The sequence below is a fragment of the Pteropus alecto genome, unplaced genomic scaffold (assembly GCF_000325575.1).
Source record: "Pteropus alecto unplaced genomic scaffold, ASM32557v1 scaffold86, whole genome shotgun sequence".
NCBI classification, from domain to species: Eukaryota; Metazoa; Chordata; class Mammalia; order Chiroptera; family Pteropodidae; genus Pteropus; species Pteropus alecto.
The window spans coordinates 25,955,082-25,968,912 of NW_006442109.1; the positions used below are offsets into that span (position 1 = coordinate 25,955,082).

At 45.3% G+C, this 13,831-nt stretch overlaps 2 protein-coding genes across 8 annotated transcripts in view; one reads left to right on the forward strand and one right to left on the reverse strand.

The window, feature by feature from the left end:
• WDR76 (WD repeat domain 76) overlaps window positions 1–13,831 on the reverse strand; it is a 113,594-nt gene that overhangs the window by 15,499 nt on the left and 84,264 nt on the right. Inside the window, exons 14-16 of one of the 7 annotated variants that reach the window (XR_003042667.1) lie at window positions 8,778–8,861; window positions 7,947–8,084; window positions 7,785–7,833 (exon numbers count right to left, since the gene is read on the reverse strand). The exons of 1 other annotated variant lie outside the window; for it this stretch is intronic. The gene's annotated coding sequence lies outside the window, so the exon portion shown is untranslated. Of the gene's footprint in view, window positions 1–7,767; window positions 7,834–7,946; window positions 8,085–8,741; window positions 8,862–13,831 lie in introns of all 7 variants that reach the window. 5 more of the 7 variants (XR_001517685.2, XR_003042666.1, XR_001517686.2 and 2 more) reach the window with 5 other exon arrangements.
• Window positions 3,441–13,831, forward strand: part of FRMD5 (FERM domain containing 5) — a 39,775-nt gene continuing 29,384 nt past the window's right edge. The window contains exons 1-3 of the mRNA XM_025038852.1: window positions 3,441–3,578; window positions 8,257–8,299; window positions 8,530–8,608. Of these exons, the coding sequence (XP_024894620.1) occupies window positions 8,547–8,608 (62 nt within the window). The 5' untranslated portion in view covers window positions 3,441–3,578; window positions 8,257–8,299; window positions 8,530–8,546. The remainder of the gene's footprint in view (window positions 3,579–8,256; window positions 8,300–8,529; window positions 8,609–13,831) is intronic.

Sequence of the window (13,831 nt, forward strand, 5' to 3'; positions counted from 1 at the left end):
GTGCCTGTTTCTCCAGTATAATCAATGGCACAACATTCAGCACACGACACATGGATTAGCCTTAGCACGTAGGTAACTGCAGGCAAAAAGAAGGTAGAACTCAACGGGCTTTGCCCTCCAACCAAAAGAGAAGACTGGCTGCCACAGAATATTTCAGAAAGCCCCACACTTAGGTCAGGGAGACCACAGAGAGGAAATTCTAGGACACTGCTGGCATCTGGAAGTGCAGAGAGACCCACAAGGCTAAGAAGTTTAAAACTCCTAAACTCTTGCCCCTGTCAACAGCTTATGTTAGGGAGCGCACCATAATGAATGTGACTTCCCCACCAAAAGGTGCCTCAGGCCACTCTGTCAGCCACAGACATGAGTACTCCAACCTCTGTGGAAGGTGCCACAGCCGTGCTCCAAGTCGATTCTGCCACTGTGTCTCTGCTGGGAATTTAAACTTTGGGAATTCTGCCATAAAGAGAAGCTCTGTTCCCACCTCTCTCCTCATTCCCCTCACCTTCCACCCTCCAGCCTTGGAGAAACAACAAAAAAATGATGCTTCTCTTCATTAGTCTACCCAAGAGCCTTTTAGCTTAAAACCTTGCATCTACCACTGGTAAATGGAAATCTGAGGGAACGACAACTTCATGGTGGGGAGCAGCGGTTTCACCAGATGCCAAGAAATGAGAAAAAGATCTTTTTTTTTTTTATTGATATAGGGAATGTGTAATGGGATGTGTCCTTTTTTCATAACTACCTGAAGAGAAAAGCCATGCTTCCTTTTTCTTATGAAATGAGAGAACTCAGGTTGGAGCTACCGAATTTAAGGTTCTTACCAGATAAGAACCTTACAAGTGTATTTGAGCAGCCAGCCCATGAGGATGACCTGTTTTTATGGAAGACATAATTCTTATGAAGAGTCCATGTGATTTCTATCACAGAAGCACCTTTTCCCCCATGGTTACCCGAGACTCCTGCTAATATGGTTGTTGTATGTATAGAAGCAAACTTCTTCAGCCATTGAAACTCACCACAGCTGATCACAGAGTAGTAGCCAGCTTGGTTCAAAGTAAAATTTGTAGAGAAAAGCTATTCGCAATGTGCAACTGTCTTTTAATATCCTATTTCAGTTGCTCTGTGAAGGATAATAGCACCGGATGTGCCGCTTCGGGCAGAGTTAAACATCGTTCCTTTGCTCCCAAAAGAACCTTAAAAATGAGTGTGAGCTCTTCCCGTACTCTGGGGCATCAGTAAGGAAATAGTGTACAGCCTCCACCTAAAAAGACAGTTGTTGATGGAGTTCTTTGAAAGATCTGGTTTGTGGTCCACTGCCCAGAAGTCCCAATGTAATTCCTGGCCAGTCTCTGTCCTGAAAGTAGCTCTTTCTGGTGGGAGACCAAAGGAGGGGAGAACGGGGTCCACGGCCTTGGGATCATGTTGTGAGAGGGCGTGTGGGGCCAGCAGAAGAGGAGGATGGCACCACCTTCCTTAGTTGAGCTGTCCATGCACTCATCCTCCCAATCCTCTAAGGATAAGCTTCTTAAGATATTTGCTGAGAGATTTGATATCCTGTCCTAGTTCTCCTAGAATAGTATAGGGTGAGCCAGCAGAAAGGGAAGAGGGGACATGTAAACCTTTCATGGAACAGGGCCAGACCCTTCTGTAATTACCCATGGCCGTGGACCTTGGCATAGGTGAGATACTTTGGATCTTATAAGACAACCTCGATTTGGATGCAGAATTAGGCACAGACCCATTAGAGATGATTATTTCAGCTGCAGAGACCACTGGGGACAGGCCCAGAGATCGATATCCTGCAGAGCTCCAGATGTTCTGAAAGTTTCCTGCAAGTCATTCTCTTCCCAGCTCATCCCAGATACCCAGGCAGGTCCCTGAAGGAGACGGTTATGGGTTTAGAAATGGCCTAATTTCCTCATGTTTAGTGAAACCTTTTAGCTAACCCTCTACCTTCTATTCATTCAGTCATTCATTTATTCAACAAATCATTATTGAGGACCTACTTGCCATATGCCAGGCCTTATGCTAAGTTTTAGGGGAGGGTGCTTGCACTCCTGAAAATTATAGCCTGGAAAAGGAGCAGATGACAAATAAATAAGCAAATCAACAAGATAATTACAGATTACTATCAATGCTATAAAGGAAATAAAGAGGATAAATGAGATAGAAAGTAACAGGGAGGGGCTGTTCTCCAGGGGAGGACCTCTCTGCAGAGAGGACATTGGAGCTGAGACCTCAAGGACAGAAGGAGTGGCCATGGGAAGAGCTGGAGGAAGAACATGCCAGGCAGAGAGAATACAAAGACGCAGAGGCAGAAAAGCCTTGGAGCGTTCAGGAACAGGGAGGCTGTGACAGCAGTGAGGAGAACAATTTGGGATGAGTTCAGAGAAGAGGCAGGACACAGGGCGTGTAGGGCCTTGGGGGCCATGATCAGAGGTTAAATTTTATTCTGAGATCAACAGGAAGCCACTGACAGTGTTAAGCAGGAGTGGTAACAATTAAAGATCACTGTGTGCTCACTGACACCTTGTTTGTAATAGCAGATTAGAAATAAACTCCTTCAAAATGGAGGTGGGTAAATAAATTTAGGTTTGTTCTAGTGGTATGCAGTTAAAAACTATGTGGCTTATCTTTATGTACTACTATAGAAGGATTCATAAGATACCCTAACTGGGGGGTGGGGCGGAATCCCAAGAAACAGAATACAGTACAACATATGCTGCCAATGTATTTTTAAAAGAGGAGATGTATGTGTTACACAGGCTTGCCCGTGTATAAAATACCACATTAAGGATACACAAGAAGCTGGTAAAGGGTTGCTTCTGGGGAGGAGAACTGAGGCACAGGGCGACTAGGATAGAAGAGAGACTTATTCTTCATAGTTTATCCTTTGGCATGTTTGAGTATCTTACTAAGTGCCTGTATGACTTATTCTGTAAAAAAAAGACATGTCGAAATAGTGGTCACCGTGGTTACTGTGTGGAGAAAGGACAAGAGCAGAAGCAAAGAACCAGTTAGAAGGCTCTGGCCGTGGTCCAGTTGAGAGACGGTGGTGGCTTGACCTGTGGGTTTGGCAATGGGGATGAAGAGAAGTGAATGGATTCAAGATATACTTTAGAGGCAGAGCCAGCTGGACTTGGACTTGGTATATTCCACTGACATTCCCTACTCCCAAGCTGACACACCTTAGGAAAGCTTTTTGCATTAGATGTCGTAACTGGGCTCACCTAACTGCTCTGACCTCGCTGACATTTTTGTGGATGGAAGGGTTCTTGGGCTCCTTCCAGGTACCAAAAGCCTCAGAATTCCAGAGAATGTCTAAAGTATCTTGAAACATGAAGGACATAGTTTTGGACATGTGTCCCTTTCATATCGTCGTGCAACTATTATGATTTTCAATGACCATCAAAACAAAGTTCCACTGAAGAAGCCCTCTCATTTCTCAATGGAGCTTTCCTTCTTTGCAGAGAGATGCCAAAGGCCAGTACCTGTTTGACCTTCTTTGCCACCACTTGAACCTACTAGAGAAAGACTATTTTGGAATCCGCTTTGTGGACCCAGATAAGCAGCGGGTAAGTCAGTATTCAAAGTACAAATGGAAAGGGTTGATCAAGAAGCCTGAAGCTTTGAACTGTCACTCATATTCAGAGTTTAGCCTCAGGAGTCAGGGACCAACCAGACCCTGCAGCTGAGTATCATCTCTTCAAATCATATTATGAGACCTGAAAGACACCTTAGCAGAGCTCTTTGTTTTATAGATGCTGAAATGGCAGCCTAGAGAGCTGGAGTGATTTGCCCAAAGTGGCCCAGATGCAGGCAGAGCAGCTGGGCTAGTGCTGTGGTCTCAGAGCCCAGGTCACAGACTGAGCCTTTCCTGCCCCCTTTCTAGTATATGGGCTGAACCACATTGTCTGATTAGGAAGGGCCTCACCTGAAGGGCCACACCAACCCAATCTGGGCAGGAGAGACATACAGCTGAATTGATATGGGCGTTTCAGATCTGTAACTCTTATTCTGCTCTACACAACACGGTGGCTCTACAGACACAGGGCATTGGCAAGGACTATGATATTCCTGACAGATATAAGAACACGTTCATTATCCCTAAACCCCTGCCTGCCTCTCCAGCTTTACCTCCCCTGACCTGTCTCCCCTGCTGTGGCCCAGCCAAACAATACCGTGGCTTCCAGACATGTCAAACATGTCATCCTTCTTTCTTTTCAGAGCCTTCCCCTTGCCTGGAATATTTCTTCTCCCTTTCCTCACTTCTCCACACTCTACACAATTCTTCTGGCTAACTCCTTCTCACACGTCAGGTCTTAGCTTAGACTTTTACTTCTTCCAGAAGTCTTCTCTAACCTCCACTCTGAATGAGGGGCCCTCCTCTGTGCCCCATGTGCCCTGTACCACCCTTTTCATAGCACTTATTAAACCATGTTATGATTGCCTCTGTCCCCTGCAAAATATAAGTCCCATGAGGGCACAGACTTTATATCATTCATCACTGCATCCCATGGAACTAGCAAGGCATCTAGAATATAATGGATGTTTAATAAATCTTTGCTGAAGGAGTGATGAATGGATGTTAATGGTTAGTGGTGCCATATTTCTCCCCTCCATTTGGCCAGCTGGCCTGTTAACAGACACCTGCAGTGTCTACTTCTGTCCATCAGCCCTTTGCTCTCCATGGGGATGTACTCGCTGGCATCGCCATTGAAGTGGGAAAGCATGCAGAAGTATTCAGGCCCCAATGTCTCCCTTTCCTACACCCCTGCCCATCAACCACTCTTGTCTACCACTCTTCAAAAACATGATCACCATGAATCCCAGAGGGCCCCCTTTCATGAGTCCACTAATTTTCTTCACAACTTTAAATATGGGCTTCATCTCAGTCACTACCAGGGATACTTGGAGGGAGCTCCAGAGGGTATAGCCTCCCAACAGTGCCCAGGACCACAGATAATGAATGAATGGATACTCCCTCACCAAGCCAGAGTCAAGTGCTGGTTCGTTCTTTAATGCTCAGAGCCACTGTGTCTCTAGATCCCATTTAGGGTTTTATGCTAAACATATGAGCCTTAGAAAAGAATCAGAAGAACTGTATTCCTTTCCTTTGACAAGCCCTGTCCCACTTCTGCAGACATATTTCATTCCTCTTGGCTCAGCAGAATTTTGAGCATCATCATTTTTGGGGGAGTAGTGTCGAGGTCAGCCCCTCCTCACCCTGTAAAGGCTTCACTGTCATGACATAAATACTGTCCTTAGCTCTGGACCATAGTATGAGACTCCAAAAAGTGCCATTACACCAGGAGCTTTATGTCGTCACATGCTGTAGGTGTCCATTCACTATATGATGATGGACTATTTTTACAAAGGGTTTTGTTATTTATTTGTTTAATTTAATTTAATTTTATTTTATTTTTGGTCCTAACTGTCTCTCCTTAAGAAGGAAGGCCAGTTACCCCAAGGTCTGTCTCTTCATCTCCCAAATAGAGTGGCATATGAAGAAAACAGAGCAAAATGTGACTTCTTCATTATTTTTAAGTTAGGTCAGAATGTGCTTGGGGAGAATAAGAGAGATTAAAAGCAAAAGGAGACAGAAAAATAAGGAAATGGGAAAAAGGAGAAATAAACATTTGTGGAGTGGCTGCTGTGTGCTGGGCTCTGCACTGAGCACAAACCTAAATCTTTCAGCCAAGTTGTATCAAGCACTAAGCTAAGAGCTTCACATATGTTATTTAATCATCACCACATATGAGATGAGTACCCACAACTACGTTATCCATTCTCCAGATGAATAAATAAAGTCTCACCTTGCTCAAGGCAGGTGGCAAAACCTGTCTCCGGCTCAGTCCTGCCTGACACAGAGACCACATGGTTTCTAAGGTTCCACATTGAATTCATACTTGAGAGCCTCTAAAGCTCTGTGATTCTGTGCCTTTATTGAGGAGTTCAGGAGAGCAGGGAGGCTTGAGAGTTGTGGGGGAATGGACCTGTAAAGAATTGTCATCCTAGATCTACTGATTCATGGTAAAGATGGAGGAAGTACGCTCCCCAGCTCCCCTGATGCCCCAGCGTGTGAGGTTCTGCTCCATCCCTGGGGCATCAGGCAGTCTGAGCCCAGCACTTACATCCATCCCATCACTTCTTGTTCTGCAGCGGTCTCCAGGGGGTCTGGGCACTCTCCTAGTCCTTCCTGGAGATGCTGCCATCACTCACACTCTCCCCTGTTCCTGGCTCAGGCCCAGGGCCCCAGCCTGCTCTCAGCCTCTCCTTTCAAGGTGGAGGTACCCTTTCAAGCCTCTGAATATTGCATCACATTGGCCCATTGACCCAAATATAGGATCAAACACCTTGTTCCAAATCTCCTTTTCCACTTCTCCTGACCTCTCCTCTCCAAAACCTGGTTAGCAGTTTGCTAGTGATCCTCTGGATCCAAGATTTAGCCAGACAGATGCAAGAGGTAACTCTGGCCACCACCGTATTCTTGGGATCCTGTCAAAATTTATCTACCAGACCTTTAAAATCTCTTGGACAAGCTATGGTAGCTTTCCACTCCCTTTCCACCTGCCTCCTAATCTCCAGCCTCACTCCTTTCTTCAGCTCTACTCCAGTACAAACTAAAGGCCCTCTCCAGCTCTTGCCAAGGGGAATAGTATTTTTTTTTTTTTTTTTTTGTCATTCAGCTCCGTCTTCCTTCTGCTGATAATGGATCCCACAAGTCATTCCTCTTATTTTCTATCTTTCTTTATTTATTTTAGTCTATCAGTGGAATGTCTGAGGTGTTCTGTTTACTGAGTCCCAGACACTTGCTGAGTTCTCCTCCCTGTACGAAGTTCCGGTGTATGCCGAACAGACAGGCCTCCTCTGCCTTCACCAGCACAGCCTGGAAACCCAGTTGTTTCCATGCAATTTCATTTCTTGTCTTTGCTTCCCTGTGAAGCGAGCCGCAGTGGGCCATGTAATGTGAGAAGGACCTCTTAACCACATTGAGTGGCTATAATGAGTTGCCAGCCTCATGGGAACTCAGATCAGAGGAAGCAAGAGAGCAGAATGTCAGCTTAGATTATCCATGTGGAGCTGACGGAAGAACTGGCTCTTAGTGGGTCCATTAACTGCATGACCCAACAGCCCAGCCCAGAAGGTGAGAGCTGGGAATCAAGGGAGGCCAGGATGCTGTCTGCGTGGCCCTGGCTGCTTTCCTGAGAAAGGGAAGACTCTGCCAAGATGTTACACTAAATGGAAGTAACCGGAAAAGAGGTAGGTGTAGACCCAGTTCCTTTGTCCTTTCAATAGCTGCACATTGAACGCTGCTAGATACGGGCGATGCGATGTAAGCACGACAGTTTTCTGCCCTCATAGAGCTTATGACTAATGGTTTTAAGCTACCCCAGATGACCAAACCCCAAATAACAGTAGTTCTAGTTTTCTGCAAATTGTCACGGTTCCTGATTAGCATAAAAGTAGCAAACGTCAATAATGCATTTTATAAAGCAACATGTAGAACTGGAAAACATATAGAATGGTCTCCTTGCTTCCTTCCCCCATTGGAAAAATGCATTGCTACTAAGTCCTACCTCTATGAAAATCCAAGGGTGACAAAATACTATCCTACACATCGGTTGTGGTTAGTTATCTTATGAGACAGACTTTAAACATCCCTGGATGCCAAGCAATTCTGAGCTCGTATCCCTAGCACAGGGGTTGGCAATCTATGTTACTCAGAGATGGAATACATTCCAGCCATCCCTGCCTTCTCACCATCTATGAAATTCTACCTGTCAGTACTTCTTAGAGCTGCTACCAATAGCCTCTGTCTCCACACCCCTGCCAAAAAGAAAAAAAAAAAAAAGTTGGCACATAGCACAAACACACACAACCCATTAAAGTCAGTATTTCCCTCCTCAAGCCAGACGGGACTTCGTGCCCATCACACGTACGTGCATTTGCTTGTGCCCGCTGGTATGCCAGAAACATGGCTCAGAACTCTGGCACTCTACTTTGGAAGGCGGCCTTGCCAGGGAGGCCCAGAAATGGCATCCGATGCTGGAACTCTTCTCTCCTTCACAGCTGGTTCCCTGGGGAGTTTATTTCAGAAAATAGTATCACTCTTTACTCTCCCAGCCTACATATCATAAGCTTTTAGGCTGCTTTCACCCTGGGCTACAATCTGTCTGGTTTTTTAAACTATATAAAACAAGTTATATTTGACACTGCTTCTCATCAGGGTTTTCTTGTTCTCTGTTTCAGCATTGGTTGGAGTTTACAAAGTCTGTGGTGAAGCAATTGAGATGTAAGTCTTCTCAAAGGAAAGATTCAAGCCCCACCCCGGGGAGGGTGGGATGAAGCCTCCTGCATGTAGTAACTCTGGGTGATTTTCCACTGTTCTGAGTATAAGTTGCCCTAAACATCTGAGGATTTTCTTCTGAGGGTTCAGAGGCCTATGTGTCCTGGTGGGGAGTGGAACCCAGTTATCTCTGAGCTAGAGGGTCTTCTCTGATGGGCACCTCTTTTTCTTTGCAGCCCAGCCTCCATTCACCATGTGTTTCCGTGTGAAGTTTTACCCTGCAGACCCTGCTGCTCTGAAAGAAGAAATAACCAGGTGAGGCTGAACACACCTCCCTCAGCCACTAAGGCCTATTGGAAAGGGTAGGAGAGAGGGACTGTAGTCTCTCAGATGCTCTATTTTGGAAGCTCTTAACTCTTATAGGCAAGGAATTCTTCCTAAATACAACCTTACCTCTGTATTTCCATATGCTTTCTCTGCTCACCCCCTCAGTAGAATTGCAAGAGTGCGCTTCTTTCCTCCAAGAAGTGTGAATACTTCATCTTGAATTGGTCATCCACAAAGGGATCTGGAATACATAATGAATCGAGTGCATTTTTTTTTTTTCTTTTACCTGTGATGTGGCCACCGTGAACATTTTTGGAGAGGACTGTGTTGCTGCTTTTAGAAGGGGATTGAAATAGACTCCAGTGGCCTAATGTACTTGGGAAATGCCAAAGCATGACACTGAAAGATGAGCTGGGAAATACTGAGGATTTTAAATGCAAGCAGGAAACGTCGGTGTGCTGATGAATCAGGTCCGTGATAAACTCGTTACTGTGGGCATTATGTTCTGTGGAGAGCACACCGCCGCATGGAATGAATCCTATCTCATCCAGCACCACTTGAGGATGAAAAAGAACCTCTGTGCTCACAACCATCTTATAAGAGGGTCAGTGAATAGGAGCTTCAAAGCTTCCCCAGGGTTTTGTGTCTCTGAGCCAAATTCACTCTAAAAATATTGCCTCAGAGATTCAGGAACTCTCCGTAAAAGGCATCCTTAATTTTTTTATGAGAAAGATCTAATGTTGACATAAGCAAAACCTTAATGTTACCTTGTAGAGGGTGGGGTCGTGGGTGAGAAGGTCATGCCAGGGAATCCTAGAGCTGAGGAAGAGACAGCTGTACCAGCTCTACCCACCTCCTAAAATCTTGGAGACAGCACAGACTGGGATGAGGCCATCACCAGTCATATAGATTGTCCCATAAGGCTTTGAGATTTACTTCTAGATCCTGAACTGCTTGGGAAAAGCCCAAAGAAAGGAAAGAGGAGGGAAGAAGGAAGGAAGGAAAGAAGGAAGGAAGAAGGAAGGAAGGAAGAAAAGAAGAGAGAAGGAGGAAAGGAAGGAAGGAAGGATGGACATAGAATTATTTTCACTTCCTGTTCTGAAGAGTATGCCAATACCTTTACATCAGGTAAAAAGAGCAAAAATTTCTCTTGAGAAGAAAAATGAGGAAATAGGGAGGGAAAAGGGCAAGAAACAGGATCAAGTAGTACAGAGGAGGCAAAGTGTGGGCAGGGAGGGAAAGTGGCTTCTTCACATGGGCCCTGGTGGAAGGCAACGGCAATCTTACGATCAGGTCAGAAGGATCAGGAAAGTCGTTTCCTCCAGGTGCATGGAGCAGCGTACACCCACCTGCTCTGAAACACTGAGGACAGTAAGCATGTAGTTGGAACCAAACCTCATGCTCCTTACTGGGCATGAAAACTACAGGCTCTGCTCATCCACATGGAAGTGGATGTGGCTCCCTCTTTGCTTCTAGAAGCCAAGCTCTTCCAAATTAATGAGCAATCCTGTAGCTTTGGGCAGGACCGTGAGGGTAGAACCACTTTGGTTAACAACGTAAACAGAGATGAGCTTTGGCAAACCACTAGCCTGCCTCACTCACGATCTCTGCAGTGTTTGCCTTAGCTCTGAGTGTACATCTCTCTCTCACTGTGTCGAAAGAGGTGATGATGCCAGGGCAGACCTGAAGTCTGTACTACTGTCCACATGTCCAAGCAAATTTAACACATCTTTGTTGTGAGCCTAGGACCTTGCTTCCTAACACCACACGTCAGGATTGCATGGTCTGCACCTCACTGGACCAAAAGTGGGATAAGGGGGACTGGTCTAATACAACCCAGTGAGAGCACCACAGACACAAATCAAAAAGCTTTCCGATTTGATTAAAGGACAAAAATATATGGTTACTTGGCCCTTAGGAGGAGCTCTTAACAGTATACTTTTCTAAATCAAATGTCACTGCATAATATTAATGTGCAGACCCTCCTCCCGAGAAGCAGCATAGACCTGGGAGCTCAGATCCTATTTGTCACTCCTTGACTCTGTGGCCTTGGACGTAAAATATTTAACCTCTCTGGCCTTCAGATTCCTCATTTATAAAACGAGGATAGTAATAGCTACCTCGTAGAATTATTGAGTGGATTAACCACAGTACAATGTCTTGTGCTTCTTAATACACCCCCCCGTGAGCCTTGCACTGAGCCAAGGCTCAATATCTCTTTACTGCCAGATCAATTATGTGCTCCATGGACCCCAAGGGCTCTGCAGAGGCACAGTTAACTCTGGCTTTTCTTCTTTGTCCTCCTCCTCTGTCCCCTTTCCCCTCCAGCAAGAGTCCTAACACTTACGCAGCTAATACTTGAGGACTGGGAGAGAAAGCCATCCCAGGTAATCACCCAAGTCCTGGTCAGCACAGCAGGAGGAACGTAGCCAGGTCTCTCACCAAATCAGCAAATTTCAAGGCCACGAACAAGGGTGTGAGCTCCTCCCCGATCTGCATGCATTTGTGCCAACCATCCTCGACTGCTTTGCCCCTGCTCTCCATCTCACCAGCCTTCCTTCCCTAGAATGCAGTTTCCCAGCCTTATCAGGAGTATGAGCTACAGGGTAGGTAGGGTACCTGGGCCTGACGTGGAGCCTTCCTGCCTCCCCCTCCCCGAGGCATTCTGTAGAGGCCTTAGAATTACCTGCATCTTTCTCCTCATTCACATGTCCCTGCTGATCTTAAGAGAGCCAGTTGCCCTGGCCTCACTCAGTACCCATAATTCATTCCTGGCTTAGAGCCCTCCGCACCACTTTCCTGCCAAACTAATTTAACTGTCAGTGTGGTTTCTTCCTAGCAATATTGGTGCTACATTTCAGCACCATCTCAGCCATTCCCATAAAGCCAGGCTGAGAGGAGGGGGTGAAGTAAGGAGTAAAGAACGGTGCTTCCATTTATCTCTTGGACTCTCCCCAAATGATAAATTTAGTTGCCAAATCCTGATTAATCTCTTTTGTCAGTGTTTAAAGTAATAAATAGATTTTCTTGTCTGAGCTAGAGACGAGGCAGAGAAAATGGGGATTAGGCACCAGATTTAGCTTTTAACAGGAACTGCAGGTGTATGAACTCTTTGGAAAGATCAAATAATGGAAGGAAACCGAGTACAAATGGAGCCCCACCTTCCCAGGAAGCAAACCACCTGACACATGTTTGAGCAGGTGCTCAAAAAAATGTTAATAGAATGAACAAATATATGCATAAATGAATGGAGTTTTTAGGTTATTTATACCTTCGGTGAACATCACTTGAGCTCAGCTTAGGCTAAGATGAGCTGGCAAATTTTTTCTGTAAAAGGCCAGATAGTAAGTATTTTAGGCTTTGGGGGCCCTGTGGCCTCTGTCACAACTACTCATTTATGCCATTGTAGAGCAGAAACAGTTATAGACAATATATAAAGGAATGAGTATGGCTGTGTTCCAATAAAGTTTTATTTCACTGGAAACTATGGTGGCAAGCTGTAGTTTGCTGACCTTGTAGGCTAAGGAATCAAAAAGACCTGGGTTCAAATCCCGGGTTTTTCTTTAACTAGCTATGTGACAAGGCAATCGACAGTGTCTCTAATCATTCAGTTTCCTCATCAATGAGGCAGGGATAAAAAACAGTCGTCACCTTGTAGAGTTGTTGTGAGGATTAAATGAGACCGCTTGTGTTAAACAGTACAATGTGTAGCACATAGCATGCACTCAGTAAATCATTCTTATTATTTTGTTTTGTTATTATTGTCATCTGTTTCTCCCACTGGAATGTAAGCTCCATAAGAGTAGACACTCTGTTTTGTTCCCTGCTTTACTCCTAGCATCTGTGGCGATGCCTGGCACGTGTCAGTGCTCAGAACTAGATGGCTGGGTGAGTAGGTGAGCTAGGCACAGGATGTCTGGGCTCCCTGGTAGAATATTAGAAGCAAATAAAGTATAGCCTCTGAGACTCTGAGCTTGCAGTCTCGTATGAGGGAGGAAGACATACTAAACATGTTTATAGGTAGGAAAAAGGATGGTGAAAATAGAGGAAGCCAGGGGCAAAGAATCTAGTGACAGGAAGGCGGGGCCAGAAGATCTTCTGGAGGAAACGCTTCAGAAGCTGCCAGTGCTTCCCAGGGTTCAAAACCTTTAATTCTGGAAATATCTGTGGATTTATCCCCACCCTCTGATATCAAAAAAGCCAGTGCTTTGGAGCGATGTACATGTAACAGAAAAACTCAGATTTTCCCTGGCCATCTTTTAGGCTCTCACTCATTCTGCCTTTGGATAGTCCTGTTCCATACCTCCATCAACTTAGGACAACACAGGCATTAAAACATAGTGGAGGTGAAGTAAAGCCTCTTGAGAACAGAAGAAGATAGACAAAGTTTGCCCCCCTCAAAAAAGTGTCCTAAGGGAGCAAATTTATTGTCTTAAATCTGGCCTAAAGCTGATTTCTCATTTGGCTCCAATGGGGATTTCTTTCTGATGACACGGAGTTCTGTTCACTTCATTTAGGAACTTCCCCCTCACCCCACCCCCGTCCCTGCAGCCTGATAACTGAATTATCACAGAGATAGAAAAAGCATCAGGCGCTGAGTCAGGAGGCCTTCCTTGATTCTGATCATTGTGTCACCTCAGACAAGTCACTCTACATCTCTGGACTTCTACTTCCTTAGCTACAAAATGAGAGAATTAGGCTCTGTAATTCCTATTCTCAGTTCCTGAGATTGGGTAACCCAACCAGCCTGTTCATCAGGAGCAAGCTGGCCTGGGTGGCCCCAGTAAGCTGATCCCCTGCCTGGCAACACAGTGGCCCTGATGGCAGTGCCTCACGTAACAAGATAGTCTTTCTTAGGCCCAGGTGTGGCAAGGGAGAACATGCCAGGGTTTCTTGGGACTAGGTCTGAGAATGCTATGAGTCATATGGGATATACTTTCATGACTAACACCACCAAATCATTGGTTAGTCACCTCTTTAAATGAACAAAACGCAAAGCTTGTGAAAGTCACTGAAGCAGGAAAAGAGGAGACACCTAGTGCAACTCTCTCCCTGGAAGCTGCCAGTTGATTCTTTCATGAGCTCATCTCTTCTTGTCCTCTAAAGACTGTGATTTGTTTCTTTAAGTTATTAACGTGCCTTTCCTTTTCCCTGCCATTCCAATTGCTGCACTGTTGCCTGACAATGTTCCCATGACCTTACCCTTGACCT